This window comes from Homalodisca vitripennis, chromosome 4 (genome assembly GCF_021130785.1).
Source record: "Homalodisca vitripennis isolate AUS2020 chromosome 4, UT_GWSS_2.1, whole genome shotgun sequence".
NCBI lineage: Eukaryota > Metazoa > Arthropoda > Insecta > Hemiptera > Cicadellidae > Homalodisca > Homalodisca vitripennis.
The window spans coordinates 198107893-198128098 of NC_060210.1; the positions used below are offsets into that span (position 1 = coordinate 198107893).

Sequence of the window (20206 nt, forward strand, 5' to 3'; positions counted from 1 at the left end):
TGTAGTTGATACAAAAATAAAAAGTGAAAAGTAGGAAGCCAAAGAAGCTCAATAGTATATATAAAATGTTTATAAACACCACACACCCAGCAATTGGATGATTGGTTGGGTAGATGTGGGAGGAACCGATGTGGCAACCCCCTCCACACGTTGAATAGAGACCACAAATGAATGAGGCTTGGAAGGCAGAGGTGCTTGAGAATGTTATGCATTCCTATTCCTAATATGAGGCCGTGCAGAGAGGTGGTAGAGTATAAAATGCATTCCCATTCTTATCATGAGGCTGGGAAGACAGATACTAGAGTACATTATGCATTCCAATTCCTATTGTGAGGCTGGGAAGACAGGTACTAGAGTACATTATGCATTCCCATTACTATTGTGAAGCTGGGAAGACAAGTACTAGAGTTGGTCATGCATTCCAATTCCTATTGTGAGGCTGGGAAGACAGGTACTAGAGTACATTATGCATTCCAATTCCTATTGTGAGGCTGGGAAGACAGGTACTAGAGTACATTATGCATTCCAATTCCTATTGTGAGGCTGGGAAGACAGATACTAGAGTACATTATGCATTCCCATTCCTATTGTGAGGCTGGGAAGACAGGTACTAGAGTACATTATGCATTCCAATTCCTATTGTGAGGCTGGGAAGACAGGTACTAGAGTACATTATGCATTCCAATTCCTATTGTGAGGCTGGGAAGACAGGTACTAGAGTACATTATGCATTCCAATTCCTATTGTGAGGCTGGGAAGACAGGTACTAGAGTACATTATGCATTCCAATTCCTATTGTGAGGCTGGAAGACAGATACTAGAGTACATTATGCATTCCAATTCCTATTGTGAGGCTGGGAAGACAGATACTAGAGTACATTATGCATTCCAATTCCTATTGTGAGGCTGGGAAGACAGGTACTAGAGTACATTATGCATTCCAATTCCTATTGTGAGGCTGGGAAGACAGGTACTAGAGTACATTATGCATTCCCATTACTATTGTGAGGCTGGGAAGACAGGTACTAGAGTACATTATGCATTCCAATTCCTATTGTGAGGCTGGGAAGACAGGTACTAGAGTACATTATGCATTCCCATTCCTATTGTGAGGCTGGGGAAGACAGGTACTAGAGTACATTATGCATTCCAATTCCTATTGTGAGGCTGGGAAGACAGATACTAGAGTACATTATGCATTCCAATTCCTATTGTGAGGCTGGGAAGACAGGTACTAGAGTACATTATGCATTCCCATTACTATTGTGAGGCTGGGGAAGACAGGTACTAGAGTTGGTCATGCATTCCCATTCCTATTGTGAAGGCCTGGGAAGACAGGTACTAGAGTACATGAGTTGGTACATTATGCATTCCCATTCCTATTGTGAGGCTGGGGAGACAGGTACTAGAATAGGTTATGTATTCCCATTCCTACTTGTGAGGCCGGGAAGACAGGAGGTGTTAGAATGAGGCTGAGAAGACAGGTACTAGAGTACATTATGCATTCCCATTCCTATGTGAGGCTGGGAAGACAGGTGCTAGAGTGACTGATAGAGGTACTATGAGGCTCAGGTACTGTTATGCATTCCATTCCTATTGTCGCTATATGATACACTAGTAGAGTCATATCATGTATTCCCATTCCTATTGTGAGGCTGGGAAGACAGGTACTAGAGCATGAGGCTGGGATTACAGAGATGCTTGAGAATTTTATGCATTTCCTTTGTTGTAATCGTGCTGGCAGGAATTCATAGTGCAAAAATGAATATACACTTGTAAATATATTAAGTTTTTTATTAGAAAAGACTCTCACTGTTTAATCCAAAAGAAAATATATTTATTATTTGTTTTTATTACAAACCACCTTAATATTAATACTTTATATGTAAGCTTTCCGTGCAAGCCTAATTACAATAGAATAAAACCAAATGCCAAAATAGAAAAAAAGTATTTAAAGAAATATACCTGTTTTCTGATTTAAACTCATGGAATAAATTGTTTTACAGTACTTATTTTATAAACATATACTGTACTACTAACTTATAAATTTTCTTACAAAAAGAGATTTGTTTTATTTACTGTTTAGGAAATTTAACCGAGTTTGATATGTGTATATAACAATTTATATCCACTAGCGATTTATTTAAAACTTAAAAAACCAAGCAGATCGTGTAGTAGTTATTTATTCCATGAATCTAAAATGTGGTAAACATAACCTATCTAAAATATATGTACAAGTTTAAAATTTACATTCAAAAGCTTAATTCACCAGTCAGCAACACACAGACTATCTTTTCAAACTTTCATTAAATAAATATATTTTTATGTACTAAAAGAAAAATACATCCAGCTTTAAAAACAGTAATTCGATGCTCAAGATGCGAAATAAAAGCTTTGCACTGTATATACAAAAAAACTTGAAATCAAGTTCTGCAAGATATAAAACTACGATGTACGACACCAATACTATATCTATTCTATATAAAAAATGTTTTGAACTATTTATGAGATCTTCAAACACACAAAAAAGGTTGTTTTATTCGTTTTATGCATTAATCCCTACCAATATTTAAACATTCCGAAGAAATACCACAGGTACAAATAGAGTATACGAATAAAACGATTTAATATTGGACAGGCACCAGTGTAGAAATTTATTTAATACACGTAAACATTTTATCGGTCGCTCCACTATATACAGAACAGACGATGAGCACGATTCACTTGTCCCAGAGACCCAGCTCTCTCATCTTGGTCTGGAAGTATTTCTCCAGCGTGTTGGCACACATGCAGTACTCCGTGTTGGGCGAGTTGTACGTCCGACAGTTGGTGAAGATGCGAGTCATGTCGGCGGTGAACAGGCGGCGCGTCGTGTAGTAGCCCGCCTTCAGGCGGTCGCTCATCGTCTTCAGATCTGCAGCAGAGCACAGAGTCTCAGCACGAGGGAACTTGGTAGTTTGTACTCGTACTTTACAAATTTTGTAAAAATACATTTTCACTACAAACCTATACTTTTAATACATTATCTTTCCGGGAAAATGTCGAGATAATTATCGTATAAAACATTAAGCATAAACCATAAAAAAAACGACAATACTCATTTTTTTAAAGTGGTGGAACTGCCCTTGATAAAGTGTGATAATATCATAAGTATTAGAATCTGAGATAGCCAATTTATTATTCATTTTATCGAGGGGAGGACCCAAAAGTAACAGGAATTGGGCTGTGGTGGACAACTTTCTTCATTTCGGAGGATGGCGAACTCTCAAGAGCAACATGCTGCTCTGTAATGTTCTTTCCTACTGTGGAAATCCACCGCAGAGACCGATCCACCGGGTCAAACTGTCAACCAGAATGTCTGGAGGTTTTGAAGAGATTGAGGGAGAGTATTTGGAAGAAAGGAGCAGATCTTTGGCGCACAGGTGACTGGTTCTTCCATCACGACAACGCGCCGGCTCACACCGCCCTCTCTGTGTCGCAGTTTTTGACGAAAAACAGCGTGACACCGACAGTCCCCCTGCTCACAGGATCTATACCCTGTGACTTCTTTTTGTTCCCTAGACTCAAAAGGGACATGAAAGGAAAGCGTTTTACGACCGTGGAGGAGGAAGTAAAACAAAAATCACTGGGAGGCCTAAAGGACATCCCAATAATGGAATTTACAAAATGTTTTGAACAATGGAAGCATCGTTTAGAGAAGTGCATTATGGTCAATGGTGAATACTTTGAAGGTGATCAAAATTTGATGTAAAACTATTGAAAAATACAGAAATTTTATCAAAATTCGTTTTTTTTTTTTTTTTGTATCCCCTCGTATTTAGTTTCAAAATATATTTAAATATATAATGGTATCCAGGGTTTCTTGAAGAAAAATTATATATATATATATATATATATATATATATATATATATATATATATATTTTTCTTGTAAAAACCACAAATAGTACTAGAAAGGCTATGTTTGTTGCTATGGTTATGATTGTTTTAAAAAATTTACAAAAAATATCATTCTTAAACTAAATATTGCTAAAACATATCAAAATTTAGAGAATTATATACACTACAAAACAACAGATAAATTACTAACCAATTTCTAAATTCTTTTTATTTTTGCAAGGTGGTGAGACCAACTTAAATTTGTTACTGTGGGTACAATAATTTTTAAAAAATTAACAAAAAAATATAATTTTTACACTAAAAATTTCCAAAATTTAGCCTAGTATAGCCTAAAACAAAGCTATAAACCAACAACAAATCATACCCATGATACACCACTAATTTTCAAAATGGCTAGATGAAGACGATCTATCTGGCAAGTTGTAACATCATTGTGACATCACTGTTGCTAAAACAGCAAAAAATTTCACCAATGAAAGGAGCAATTGTTTCTATATGAAATAGCACATAAAAAACTGGTGGTAGTGTTGGTTTATGTACTGTATGAACTGTCAAAACACATGCGCGTCAGATCGACATTATAATATCAATTGCCAGTTTCAGGGTTAAAGTATTAAACAAAATTTTGAGAAGAAGGATTGAAAATGGTTGTCTTTAAATATAAATAAAAAGAAAATTGTTGATGTTTTGCCATTTTCAAGAATAAAATTTTGTTTGAATATTTTATAACCACATTGTGCACATATGTTGTTGCTGTAATGACTCACCCATCGGGTACTTGATGTGGTCGTAGTAGTCGGGTACTTCCTTCCTGTCTACCGGCTTCTGGAAGGGCCACGCCACCGAGTGGTTCTTAATCTGCAATAGCAAAATCCAAGATTGAATTTATTTCTAGGCCACAAACTGTAATTATAAGTATATACAATATAAGTTGTTCCATAACTATAATCGGTTACCACTACAGATTTTTAATGTTACGAGGTCGTACGGAACAATTATCGGTGGACGAACACTCAAGAAGAACTTACACTGTTGAGGACGACCTTGAAGGTCTTCATGAGGGTGTCAGGGTCGGCCGACTCCTCGCTGACCTTGGACACCCGAGTGTTGCGGGCCGACGGCTTCCACCCAGTCTCCCGGATGCCGGGGATACACTCTATGGGGATCACCTTGAGACCCTCCCGGAAGCAGCTGAGTCCGGGGTGGGGCTTGTGTGCCTCCTGCTTGTGCTGGTCCACCAGCCGCTTGATGATCTGGACAGTCACAACACACAACACGTCACTGACTATTGTGTGTCTCTATAATTTATCTTCTATAATATCAAGATGTTCCGGTGTTCTTTGATTAGCTTGGTAGTGAGCCTCACCGGTAGTAAGTTTTGAGTAAGAAAGATAGAGAGAGAGGTATGCCCGAGCAATGTTATCTACTTGTATAGAAAACAATTGGCCTTTGACACGAGGTTGAGCTAATATGGTTTCAGTCAAATTTCTTCAAGTCATACCTTTCCAATAAGAGTCAATATGTTTATTTAAATAGTTCTATTTCTGAAACTCGCCCTGTTAATTATGGAGTTCCACAAGGCTCCATTTTAGGTCCAACTCTATTTATTGCATGTATAAATGCAATAAATAGAGGCTAATGACTTGCCTTCCAATCTTGGCGAGAGCGATGTAAGCACTTATTTATTTGCTGATGACCTGAGACTCATAGTCAGCTTTAAATCACAAATTGAATGTAAAAATATTGTTGATTGTAAGACTTTGATTATAAACGATTAGTGTGTAGCTAACAAGTTATGTGTTAATAACAAAAAAAAAAATCAGGATTTACAAATAACACTAGCTTATAGGCCCAGAGAAAATGATTTCATTCTCAAGTTTCTTGAAGTATACATTCAATCCAATCTTAAATGGCTCACATAGATTATGCTGCTTCTAAGATTGCTCGGGGCATTTTCTTAATTAGATCTCTAAAGGGTGTTTTTTCCTCAGACCCTCGGCTGCATATATACTATGCTTATGTCCACAGTTTTTTAACCTATGGGATTGTTTTGTGGGGTTACTCACAAGCTGCAAGCAAGCTATTCATTCTACAAAAAAGGGCAGTTAGGCTGCTATGTAATGTTCCTAACCGTGAACACTGTAAATCTCTTTTTCTAAAACTTAATATTTTAACACTGCCTTCTACTTATGTATTATATGTGCTCTTGTATGTAAAAGATAATTTAAACAACCTTTCTAACCCAAGTAATATTCATAGTTACTATACACGTAACAGAAATAATCTAGTAATAACAAAAAGTAATTTTTCAAGCACCCAATCCAGTTTCTAGTATCAAGGAATTGAGCTGTACAATGCATTGCCTACAGATATAAAACAATTAAGTAGAACTAATTTTAAGAACCGTGTAAAAAAATTGTTACTCAAATCTTGCCTGTACAGTGTTAATGATTTTTATACTGTATTAAGAGACAATTTGGAATAGATTATTTTAGACAACTAGTTATTTGACATTGTTATATTAATGTACATTACATCTTGACAATAAATGATTTGATTCCATTTGAATTAACAAATGAACTGGCATCATACATTGTATAGCCCACACTCACTCTCTCATATCATGTCACAATCACATGTGTGGTACATTACACAGTTTTTCGGCCACCATCTAATACTTTTAAATGAGCAATTTTTGTACATATATAATCTGAATCTCGGAAATGGCTCCAACGGTTTTCATGAAATTTAGTATGCAGAGGGTTTTGGGGATGATTTTCGTGAATGATTTCACTCCTTTTAAAATTAAATCTATTTTTCTATTTTATATACTTTCGTCCCACACGTACTGCTAAAGTCAAATGCCTGCAAACCTTAACTAACATTATACGAGCAGAAAGGTCTCATAATTTAGATGTTTCACAAGAGTGTGCGGCAGCGTGTAGCTACTGAAAATGACGAGCAACGAGAATACCGATTAGAAGAACAAAGCCGTCAAGACAGAAGATGTCATAGGGCTTTAGAACTTAATAATTATTTACCGACATATAAATATACCGTTACTGCAGCTGTGCAATATCACGCCTTAGGACCATTTAAAATTTTGTGTATCCATTGCGGTGCATTGCATTTCCCTGAGGAACGGGTTTCTAATCGCATAAATAGAAATTCTTTTGCTGACTGTTGTTTTGCATGGAGTAACCAAAATTTTCAAATCACCCATATTCGGAAGAAACATAAAAAAATACCCATAAAAAAATAAGAAACAAAAACACATCTTTTGCTCTAGCACCCTCTTAAGGGTTGATTTGTCCGGAAACCGTTTAGTGTACTAGTCTACACAATAACCTATTACCTAAGAACCGATTATACAGGGTGTACATAACGTCCTGCACGGGTATAATATTTTCTGAACAATAACAGATAAATCAACAAGATTTGGTACATCAATACTACACCTAAAAATCTACTTTTTGAAGGAACTATCAGTTTTCTGTAATATCATGGGGACGTCCTGCAAGGAGTCAGAAGGAAATCTTAAATAGGAGCATAGGTCAATATGCACATCATTTTAAAAGGCTTATCTAGCAGAGTATAATGCCGCAAACCGCACTCAAAAAGATTGATCCAATACAAAATGGCGGCTGTTCAAAGGTTTTACTTGGTTACATTTTATTAGTAGCCATAACCCCAGTAAAGCAAAACTGCAACCAAACGAATACTGCAACTAACTACTATATTATGCTTGTCAGTTGTACAGAAGTGAATTATGACGTTAGTTATCCTCAAGGGTTACAAATTTGGTCCTAATATATTGATAACGGGGAAAACCTGATAACAATAACAATTAGAAATCTCTTATCTTTGGGTCGCAGTTAGGACTTTCCTATTAACCAGTCTATTCATAGTAGGCTATTCTAGTTTTCTTGTTTTAGTAGTGCTGTCCATCCTTTCTATCAGTGCGCTTTAGTACAAAAGAGTTTGTCGTATTGCTTGTAGTTCTTCAACTACATTATGTCGCTTGACGAACATGAACGTATAACACTTCTTATGATGGTTGGTTGGGGAAATAACAGACGATCACACGAGGAAGCATGCCATTTATTTAATGACTACGAGGCAGCCAATTTCCAGAACAACTGTAGGGAGAACTGTTCAACGCTTTATGGAAACAGGAAGTGTTTCCGATCGTCATAGGTCAGGAAGGCCCGCTACTGCGACAACCGAAGACAACTCTTTAGATGTATTGCAGTCATTTATTGAGAATCCGCAAGAGTCCCTACGCTCAGCGGCACAAACTCATGACATCTCTGTTACGTCTGTTAAAAAACTTCTGAAAGGGTCTAATTTTAAGCCTTATAAAGTTCATTTGGTGCACGAACTCAACAAAGGTGATTTCAATCGAGGTATAGAATTTTGTGAAACTATGATGGCCAAAATAGATCGCAACGAAATTGATGTAATCAATATTGTGTTTTCGGACGAGTGTTCATTTATGCTGAATGGAAGCGTAAACAGGCACAATTGCTGTTACTGGAGTAGCGAAAATCCTCACTGGATACGGGAGGCACATACGCAGTATCCACTAAAGGTGAATGTCTGGCTTGGTGTGATACGTAACCAGTTGTTGGGTCCTTTTTTTATTGAAGGAAATTTAAATGCAATATCATACCAACGTTTGCTGGAAAATGAAATTACACCAGCACTTTGAAACATGTTTGGAGAACATTTCCAGAATATCTGGTTTCAACAGGACAGAGCACCCCCACACTACGGCATCGACGTAAGAGCTTATTTAAACACTGTTTTTTTGGCACAGGTGGATCGGAAGGCGGGGGAATGTAGAATGGCCAGCACGTTCACCAGATCTGTCTCCATTAGACTATTTTGTTTGGGGTTTCCTTAAGGACAACGTCTACAAAACTAAGCCTCAAAATTTAAATGAACTGAGACAAAGAATACTTCAAGAATGTCAGACGATTCCTCAATTTGATCTGCAAAATTCTGTTAATAGTTTTTATGTGCGTCTTTCCAACTGTCAAATAACCGGAGGTGAACAATTCGAACATTTACTCTGAAAACATTTGGTAAGTAAACATATTTTTTAAATAAAACATTTGAACAGCCGCCATTTCGTACTGGATCAATCTTTTTGAGTGCGGTTTGCGGCATTAAACTCTGCTAGATAAGCCCTTTAAAATCATATTGACCTATGCGGGATGGACAGCACTACTAAAACAAGAAAACTAGAATAGCCTACTATGAATAGACTGGTTAATAGGAAAGTCCTAACTGCGACCCAAAGATAAGAGATTTCTAATTGTTATTGTTATCAGGTTTTCCCCGTTATCAATATATTAGGACCAAATTTGTAACCCTTGAGGATAACTAACGTCATAATTCACTTCTGTACAACTGACAAGCATAATGTAGTAGTTACCTGCAGTATTCGTTTGGTTGCAGTTTTGTTTTACTGGGGTTATGGCTACTAATAAAATGTAACCAAGTAAAACCTTTGAACAGCCGCCATTTTGTACTGGATCAATCTTTTTGAGTGTGGTTTGCGGCATTAAACTCTGCTAGATAAGCCCCTTAAAATCATGTGCATATTGACCTATGCTCCTATTTAAGATTTCCTTCTGACTCCTTGCGGGACGTCCCCATGATATTACAGAAAACTGATAGTTCCTTCAAAAAGTAGATTTTTAGGTGTAGTATTGATGTACCAAATCTTGTTGATTTATCTGTTATCGTTCAGAAAATATTATACCTGTGCAGGACTTTATGTACACCCTGTAGAAACCTTTGTAATCAATGAAACACCACGTATATCCCTCTTCTCTCATTCGTAAGACTTCATCATGATCAGACGGAGAAGATTCAAACAAGACCACCTCCTCCCTTCTTAAGGAGGATAATATAACCTGAATTAGAATTTTTAAATAATATGTTTCAGTACTAAATGAAGAGTAAATACCTCCTTCTGTTTACGGACGACGGATATGAACTCGGTGTAGACTATCCGAGGGTTGAGATGGCAGTGCATCAGCATCGCTCCCTCGTAGTCCTTGATGTATCCTTGGTACACGGACTTGTTCAGTTTTATGTCTTTGCTGAACCCTTGCTTCCTGAAGTAACCTGTTAAAATTACAACACTACAGTTTGTTTATCAAAAGAAGATCTCTGACAGAGCTGGGTTCCGGCAGCCTCTCTCACACGCTCAACATCTCACTTCAAACATCTACTACCACATTAAAATATATACACCTATATTACCTTGGAAAATTGTTTACTATTTGCGTAGCATTCACCCGTGTATTCGAGTAAAAGTAAAATATTTTGTGTGTTATTGTGGGTTGTGGTAACTAAAAATATGGAGTAAAACATCTTATGTGTTCTTCAAAAGCATGATGTATAAGAATTTTTTTTTACTGTCATTATTTTTGGAATAATGATCGGTTAAAGTGAAACACACTTGAATTTTAATCAAAAAACCGTGTTATTTCTCCATATAGTGAGAATCCATACGATTTATGAAGTTACTGACACAGCAGAAACCGGTTCTGTGACAGGGTGTCCAGCTGACTTTAATCATGAAATTGCAGTACAATTCTCACATTTTCCAAGTGAAAATTTAAAATTCCAGGACGATCAAACCGAAAATTGTAGTCCTCGTGAGTCTTTTCCAGGGTTAGATAATTTTTCGGTAATGCCTTAAAATAAATTTTTTAAAATTATGTTCTACTTAATATTGATTAAAAAAAACATTTACAATTCTGTCACAATGAAAATATTTGCGTGAATATATAGAACTGCAAGCAAAATATTCACAAAAGTAGGATTATTTTTTAATTGGGATATCTATCAACGGATTTTAGTACAACGATAAACAAGTAATAGCGATAGGTAACTTGTCTACTGCTGAGCAGCAGAGTCATTGATCTACGATCTTAAATCTAATTCTGACTGCAAGCAAAATAATATTTTAAAAACCTAGACTATTTATTAATAAGGTTGTTTACAATTTTTATAAACACAAAATATGACAAAAACATTTTTTGTAATGGGTAATTAGCATACTGGCGATCAGCTGATAATCAATTTTCAAACCTGAACCTTTCTTTGTAGATTAGAGATTTGGCTTCGACACATTACTAGTTATTATTAAAATACCTTAAAACAGATATTTTAAACCTAAAATGTCTTTGATAAAATCATAATCCTTGATATTGTTGGTGATTTCTGTGAGCCTTCATTAGAATCTGAACTTTACCGGAACTTCCATGACCGGTACACACTTTGCAAGAATAACCGGACAATTTTCCCGGTCTATCATGAAATTCCCTGACTTTTCCATGACTTTCTTCATATCTTCAACTCTTCCCACGCCTTAGACGGATATATTAGAATGGTAGACTTTGACCAAAACGCCAAATCCATTTATTTCCTATATTATAGATTAGATCTCTTTGAGAGTTTGTTTAGTTCACAAAAGGCCTTTAAAATACCCGGTGCATGCTCCGTGCTTATCACATTTGCCAAGGAAGTATTTATAAACAACCCCCACTCTGTGGCAGGGTGAGGGGAGCGTTCTTTGTCTAACTTCGACCATCTGCTTGGAAGTTCTGCATCTCCTACAGAGTCAACCATAACCAAGCATATCTGTGCCATGTATTACTGCTTTCTCGGTGCTATGAGTGCGGGTCTACTACGTATTATTCTTCATCGTGTGGTAGTGTTATGATTAATTTGAAATATTTATTTTGTTTTGTAGTAAAATGTAGTTCAACTTTTCAGTTTACGCTAATTTTAAGTAAAACACCCTGTTTTATACTTTTTTTTTAAGTTTTTATCATTTATAATTTAGTTGTAATAAAATTTAGCTTTGAACTTAAAGAAACAAAATTGTTTTACTCGTTTGGTGTTATAGGAATGTTAATGGATTTATAAGTGGCGTGTGAAGGGTTAAAATTTCCTAACTACTCCCGGTCACGAGACACCCTGCAAAACATACTATGGAGACAAGACTGACTAAACTGATCGGCCGGTGGACCGGCGCGACGCCATGACACTTCTCTGGTGGCGAGTGGCCTTAATCTGTCAACTCCCTCACAACCCTCTACCCTCTCTTTCAGAAGGTGCTGTCCAATATCCTTGAACTTGACCACAAAAAATAAGTAATAGATGTGCTTTGTTTATTTTTTACTTTTTAGGCATTTTTTCAAAATTCCAGTACATAGTAAATTAAGTACAATTCCCGCACACTGGGCACAGTGTGTGTGTACAAAATCCCGCTATGTAAAAAACGTTTCCTGCAAAATGCCACCACCAAAGAACAAGGATTTGTACTGCAACACTTTTGAAAAAATACAAGGTACTGGAGTATCAGACCAACACATGAATGAGCACCTCTGCTGCATTAACCGCTTCACTTGGTCCTTTTACAGTAATGTAGTATACCGTGATAAATACTTGTTTTAGGTTTAGCTCACTTTATATATACGCTTTACTATTAATTTTCTTGCGATTTTCAATAGATCTCCATGTATATTTTATAGTTTGATAAAACCAAATTGAAAAAAATCTCTGCTACAACACATGAGTAAAAACATTAATTCACAGTAGTAGCTTACAAAATTGTCGTACTCTCTTATACAGGATCAAACAGCAAATGCTGTGGTCACTCATTTCGTTATCCTTTGTTCCACTTGTCTAAGTGTGTGTTTTTTGTAAGTAATAACACAAATTTAGCGTTAGAAATAAAAAAAAAATAAAAAATTGTACTTAGAATAACGAAATGATATCCTACTGAAAGTAGAATGGATATATAATAAATGCGCCAACCAGATCAGCTAAAAATCCATTCTACAAACTTCAAAAATGAAATTTTTTTATTTTTTCCCATAACGGAATAATTGTACTGTAAAATAATTCATATTATATGAATCTATATGTGTTACAACACTCTGGTATGATTTGTTTATTTGGACCTAGATTGCAGTTAAGTGTTAGATTATCCACATGAGGAAGAGATCAGATTGCAGATCTCGAAACTAGGCGTTACTGGTTTCTTGTATCACTGAACGATGGCAAATATCCAGAAAAATCCTGTTTTCTTCACAATCCTTCCATTATTAAAAACAGATTTCAAACAAAAGACTTTCACAGTACTAGTACTCACCGATGGCATTCTCGTCGGCGAAGGTGAGGAAGTGGTGGATGCCGATGGTGATGTGGTAGTCCTTGAGGTGGTTCATGAGATGAGTGCCGTAGCCACGGACTTGCACGTGCGAGCTGACCGCGCAGAACACGATCTCCGTGAACCCCTGAGTGGGGTACACACGGAAACAGATTCCACCTATCGGCTGTTTATCCTTGATCAGAGCCAAAGTCTTGTGTTCACTGCACAGAAAGTTGTTTTGAGTGAGAGTAAAATACCTTTCCAGCGCTCAATATAAACAATAGTTGTACAACACAGCATCTGGCAGTGTACCGATTCCACTGTCAAATTTCCGATGACTGAATATAATCTCGACACATGATTCAGAAGGTTGCAAAAGATCACAAACGCCAGATTAATGCAAACATTCTCCAGAGTTCAAAAGAATTATAGTACATCACTTCACCAACAGGGAAAATCTTGTTTGACTATCCTTTGTCAAATTGAATTTTGTGTTCAATACCTAACTCCTGATTACCGTCTTAATTACTATTTTTCATGTTAAGTCCATTTACAAAAAACAGCTTACCAGTCAAAAACAAGCCTTGAGATGTATTCCATAGGCATTTTGGGTAGCTGATGGGAAAACACATTTTGCAGCCCAATGAGCCACAGCATGGTCTGCTTGGTGACCTTCTTCGTGAGGGAGTTTCCCACCAGGAAGAATTCGATTACGCCAGCAGCCTCTTCCTGCTTGGCCACTTCATCTCTGGGCCTTCGCAGCAGATTCTCTTGGAAAACCGTCGCTGTCTGCTGTAATCATGTAAGACATTAGCAATAGCATGGTCTGCTGCATGAACTTCTTTGTGAGGGAGTTTCCCACCAGGAAGAATTTGATTTCACCAGCAGCATCTTCCTGCTTGGCCACTTCATCTCTTGGCCACCGCAGCAGATTCTCTTGGAAAACCGCCGCTGTCTGCTGTAATCATGTAAGACATTAGCAATAGCATGGTCTGCTGCATGAACTTCTTTGTGAGGGAGTTTCCCACCAGGAAGAATTTGATTTCACCAGCTGCATCTTCCTGCTTGGCCACCACAGCAGATTCTCTTGGAAAACCGCCGCTGTCTGCTGTAATCATGTAAGACATTAGCAATAGCATGGTCTGTTTGGTGAACTTCTTTGTGAGGGAGTTTCCCACCAGGAAGAATTCGATTACGCCAGCAGCCTCTTCCTGCTTGGCCACTTCATCTCTGGGCCTTCGCAGCAGATTCTCTTGGAAAACCGTCGCTGTCTGCTGTAATCATGTAAGACATTAGCAATAGCATGGTCTGTTTGGTGAACTTCTTTGTGAGGGAGTTTTCCCACCAGGAAGAATTTGATTACGCCAGCAGCATCTTCCTGCTTGGCCACTTCATCTCTTGGCCTCCGCAGCAGATTCTCTTGGAAAACAAAATAAAATAGGTTATTACTAAAAGCTGATGTTTCAAAAGAATCGTTTTGTTGTTTTGTTTTGTTTTAAAATTTTGTATCCATCAGTGAAAAAGTTCTTCATTCCTGTACAAGAATACATTTAAATATAGTGCTTAGAGAGTTACTGACCGAGACAGAGGATGCTTGTTGGTTATCAGTGATGGAAGCGATGATCTCCACAACCTTCTCATGACAGAAGTCTTCACTGGCCTCTCCTTCCACCTTGCGGCGCTTGACATCTGGTGAGCGGACACTGGAGTCCTGGCCTCCCCTCAGCTTGTCACTGCCACAATTATTGCATTATCCATCTTAAAACCCTAATTCTTGTCTAAATTTTATCTTGTATGACTGTACTTGCTCATGTCAATAAAGAATAAAAAACTAAAAATGGAAACTGAAAAGTGTAAATGGAAAACATACTATGTCTAATATTTCTGGTTTTTGTAGATTTTACTGTTTAGTTTTAGCTTATTTCTGTAGAAAACTGTTGCCCTACTTAAAATGTAATTCATCCACAACTCTTGTGTTAGTTTTCACGATCTTTTTCACAAGTGGCAGCAGTAAGTCTAAAGTAATTTATTTTGAGTAAAGAGTAGAACTCAAACTGATACAGGTGGTAAACCTCCAACTGATGACCGACGGCACAGATGTTCATCAATACCACTTGTGAACTGATAAAGACTGTACAGTCGTAGGTCAACTTTCCACTTTTATTATGCGAAAACCGTTTTAGTTATAAAGACATAACTTGCTCCAGTCGAATCCTCTACTCATAAATATAAATTAATTTTATATAGTTTATATTCGTAATGTTACTCATCAGCTGATATCGATCCAAATGCCGCAAGGCATACAGCTGACGGACTACACAGCTGGTGACGTGCTGCACAGCCTTGACGTTCTTTGATGCTACTGCTGCTAGGTTATTATGTAGGCTAGTTGTTTATAATTGATTGTTTGTTGTAAAATGGGCGATCCTCGTTGTTCAAATTATATATGTAAGAACTATTGGAAGATGAAAGTATTAGTTTTGATGATGAAAGTGACATATCGGCAAATGAAGAGCGTGATGATATTTCTTTGTCTGATTAGTTGTCAGGTAGTCTGGATGATTATAAACTGGTGGAATGTGAGTTGGGTTGTGAAAATTGATAGTTACAGTGAAAACAATTCATTATTATTTGATATTCCTCTTGCCTAAAGAATTCATCAAATACCAATATGGATGCGTACTGCTAAAAAAGTTGTACATACTTTGTATATTTATCAAAAATCTTGTTTGTGTTAAAAACAAGTGTATATATAATATAATCTTTGTGTTCGCTACAAAACTATGTGTATTTTTAGCATTTACAGTATCTTACTATCTCAAGTCATGTGAAAGTTATATGGAGTGAAACTTGGAAAAATGATTTGCAATACACATTTTTGAATTTATGTAAAAATAAAAACAACAGTTCTCTAGTAAGTGCATAACTTAATTATTTTAAAATTTTCTCTGGTTTCTAACAAAAAATTTAAATATATAACACTTATTAAGCACATACTAAAAGAATATCTGAAAAATATGCTGTGCAAAGACAAAAACCAGAGTATCATTCTGGGAGTTTCTTAAATCAGTCGGAAGGTTAATCTATTAATGGTATTATTTAAAGTCGTTGGATAGAAAACTACCAATGCTGGTTTCACAACTCACCTTGTGGCAGACCCTTCAGCCCGAGATCCTCTCTTCCGGACCCCCGGAGTGAGAGTGACAGTAGTAAATGTATCCTTGTCGTTAGGAGGGACGTTCAGCTTCTCAAACTGCCCGGCCCTCCTGACCACAGGTGACCCTGCCGGCAGACACTCGAGCTCCAACATCACGCTATTTACACTCAACAATATACAAACATGCGGGTCATCAACAAGTATGCAAAACATTATAATAGTCCAAAAGAGAGCCATCAGAGCGCTTACAGGACTTGGGACCACAATATACCTGCAGGGAAGTTTTCAGGGAGCTCAAAATATTAACTGTGATAGCTTTCTAGGTCCTTGAATCGGTTCTTCTTTCTGTAAAAACTGACCAAACAAGAAATGGAGTACTCCATTCCTACAACACAAGGCACAACTCCATTCACAACTTTGCACTTGCAACACATCACCTCAGCTTTTACGAAAAGAAGCTGTCATACAGGCGTACAGTCTACTTCAACAAGCTTCCAGGCTTCCTGAAGAAAATTCCAGCACAATACTTGAAAAAACCTCTCACAAACTGGCTCCTTCAACACCTTTCTACACCTTTCAAGAGTTCTTTGAGTGGAGCATGAACTCACCATAATAATTAATGTGTTACTTTTCATTATTTTGACAAAAATTCTAAACTCTATGCTTAAGAATAAAGATTTATTGTCTATTTTCTATACCTAACTATACTTAACTAAAACCGGGCAATACTTACTATTTGACAATTTTAATATTTTTCAGTATGGAATGACAATACTCTACACAGTTTTGTTAATGCTTACAGGGATTTATGAATTAAAATGTATAATAGCAAAATAGTATATAAGAGGCATGTTTTTAAAGTAAGTACCATTTTAAAATTACGCCGCCGCAGCGCTGCAGTTGCCATTTAGAGCATGCGCGTAGTGTAGCTACATCAGTTAGGAAGCCACAGACGCCATTACGACGCCGTTTGATCGAGTCTTCGTTTGTTTATGTGATTTTAAAATGCCGCTGACTATCGAGAATCCCGCTGACTGTGAAGTGCGTGCTGTGATTAGTTTTCTCTATGCTAAAGGCTTAAAAGCAATTGACATTCATCGTCAAATCAGTGAAGTTTATGATGAAAACATTATGAGTGAAGGAATGGTGCGGAAATGAGTTAGGGCCTTCAAAGATGGCTGCACAAACGTTCATGATGAGGAATGAAGTGGGCGACCTTCAGTCATTACCGATGATCTCATTCAAAAAGTGGACTGTAAAGGAAAGAGAACAGACGGTTCACAACTTCGTCCTTAGCTGAAAAATGTCCTGCTGTATCAAGAAGTGTTCTCTACGAAATTGTGTCAGAACATTTAAATTATCGGAAACTGTGTTCACGGTGGGTACTGAAAATGTTGAATGATGAGCACAAAACCAAACAATTGGGCAGTGCATTGAGCTTTCTCGAGCGTTACAGTAACGAGGGCGAAGATTTTTTAAGCCATATCGTTACAGGCGATGAAACGTGGGTAGCCTACGTTACACCAGAATCAAAACAACAGACAATGGAATGGCGGCATTCAACATCCCCTAGGAAAGTCAAATTCAAGCAAACAATTTCTGCCCAGAAAATCATGTGCACTGGTTTTTGGGACAGACAGGGTGTGTTGTTGGTCAATTTTCTGCCTCGTGGTGAACGATTAATGCAGCCGTGTAATGTGAAACTTAAAAAAAACTGCGCCGCGCAATTCAAAACAAAAGGAGTGGCATGCTGAGTGCAGGCGTCGTTTTGCTCCACGAAAATGCTAGTCCACATTCAGCAAATCGAACGCAAGAGCTCATCACTTCATTTGGCTGGGAACAATTGGACCATCCTCCATACAGTCCCGATCTAGCACCTAGCGACTACCATTTGTTTCTGCACTTGAAGACGCATTTGGCAGGGAAGCGCCATTCCAATGATGAAGAAGTAAAAACGTCTGTGCAACAGTGGTTGTCCAGTCTGGTGGCAAGCTTCTTTGACGGCGGCATACAAAAGCTGGTCCCAAGATACGACAAGTGCCTTAATAATAATGAAAATTATGTAGAGAAGTAGAGGAAAGAATGCTCTTTCAGGTAAATAAAGTTTTATTTGAAAAATTTACTTGTTGAATTTTTTATATCAAAACTGTACTTACTTTATAAACATGCCTCGTAGCATTTAACCCTTCGCACACCACCACTAATAAATTCATTAACTTTCCTATAACGCCAAGACAAATAAAAAAAAAATTCTTTACATTGAAAGCTAAATTTTTTATTATAACTAAATTATAAAAAAAGGTAAAAGCAAAAAAAACTATAAAACAACAAATTTTATTAAAAATTAGCGTATTTATTGATAAAAATAAAAATAACTATTCATTCACAAAAGTGTTTATTTCAAATGAATTTGAATTAAATTAAATACACCTTGTTGCACTATAAAACAAAATAAATTTTTCAAACTAATCACAACACTATCACACAATGAAGAATAATAACGAGATACACAATAGATGGCACTCATGACAGCAGAGAAAGCAGTAATACACGCCACGGACATGTTTGGTTATGGCTCTGTAGGAGATGCAGAACTGACGAGCAGGTGATCGGAGTTAGACAAAGGGCGCTCCCCTCCCCCTGCCACTGAGTGAAGGTCGTTTATAAATACTTCATTGACAAGTGGGATAAGCATGCAGCGTGCACCGGGCATTTCAAAGGCCTTTTGTGAACTGAAAAACTCTCCAAGAGACATAATCTATAATATCGGATATAACTGTATTTGGCGTTTTGGTCAAAGTCTACCATTCTAATATATCCGTCTACGGTATGGGAAGGGTTTATCTAATTCAAACTCAGAAAAACTGTAGTTCGAGAAATACTTTCAGCGCGTGATTTAATTTAATTTCAAGTATATAGTGTGTCAGAAGTTTCAGTGGCTGATTACTATGACATCATTTCTAACAAAAATTTCCCTATAAACTTATGTAAAGAAATGTGTGATTTGGGTTAAAATTAACAAACTAGTGCCTGTTGAAAGTTTAAAAAACAAAACAAAATATTAGTTTCATGCTCGCTTACCTGTTGTCGACGGATTGCATAAAAAAACATACTCTTTGAAAGGTAATCAAAGTTGAAAAATATTTGGTTTGTGTGGAAAAAAAAGGTTTGTGTCATTGCTGAAACCGTAGACTGGTCGGCCTCATGGTGTGCTTCCGGGGTGTGCAAAAGGCCCTTGAGGCACAAGTGCAGGGCAGTAGGCCGCCCCATAGAAGAAAAAGTTCCGCTCCAGTCTCATGTAATACTAATGTTGCTCAGTGGCATCGTAGCGTGAGAATGGTGAAAGCATGGTGAAGCATCGTGCATTGCTGTGGTACATTTGAGTTGTGTAATGGTTTCCACTTGCTCTTTTTTAGAATTTGGAGCCGAGTGGCAGTTATCTAGAACTATTTTTTTTATTACGACGTCTATCTTGCTGCATAAGTGAAAATCATGTTCGGACTGCATGTTTTGGCTACTTTCAGTCAATTTTGAGATATGGATTAATACTGTGGGGAAATAGTGCTAGAGTTCAGGAAATACTGGTGCTTCAAAAGAAAGCTGTTAGAATTGTTGGTAAAGCTGAATACCCTCGATCATTGTAAACCTGTTTTCATTAACCAAGGGATTCTTACAATAGTTAATTTATATTTGTTTGATTTATCTGTTTACATTTTAAATAATACAGACTTAATAAACCATACACAAGCACATAATTACAACACAAGAAACAGAAATAACATTTTAATTGAATATTGTCGACTGAGCAAATCTTTGAATAGTCATATTGTAATTGGCTTAAAAGTGAATCAAAAATTGAAAAATCTGATTGAAAATACCCTTAAAATGTATAAAAATAAACTTTATGAACGGCTGTTACAAAACCCTTTCTATAATATTGATAAGTTTTTTTCTATTAACAAAATAGA

General features: G+C 37.0%; 1 protein-coding gene across 1 annotated transcript in view; it reads right to left on the reverse strand.

Moving 5' to 3' along the window:
• Positions 1-1776: 1776 nt before the first annotated feature.
• Positions 1777-20206, reverse strand: part of LOC124361359 (histone acetyltransferase KAT2A) — a 35822-nt gene continuing 17392 nt past the window's right edge. The window contains exons 8-16 of the mRNA XM_046815409.1: positions 16228-16363; positions 14661-14814; positions 14005-14355; positions 13650-13873; positions 13082-13302; positions 9878-10038; positions 4929-5153; positions 4668-4758; positions 1777-2914 (exon numbers count right to left, since the gene is read on the reverse strand). Of these exons, the coding sequence (XP_046671365.1) occupies positions 2721-2914; positions 4668-4758; positions 4929-5153; positions 9878-10038; positions 13082-13302; positions 13650-13873; positions 14005-14355; positions 14661-14814; positions 16228-16363 (1757 nt within the window). The 3' untranslated portion in view covers positions 1777-2720. The remainder of the gene's footprint in view (positions 2915-4667; positions 4759-4928; positions 5154-9877; positions 10039-13081; positions 13303-13649; positions 13874-14004; positions 14356-14660; positions 14815-16227; positions 16364-20206) is intronic.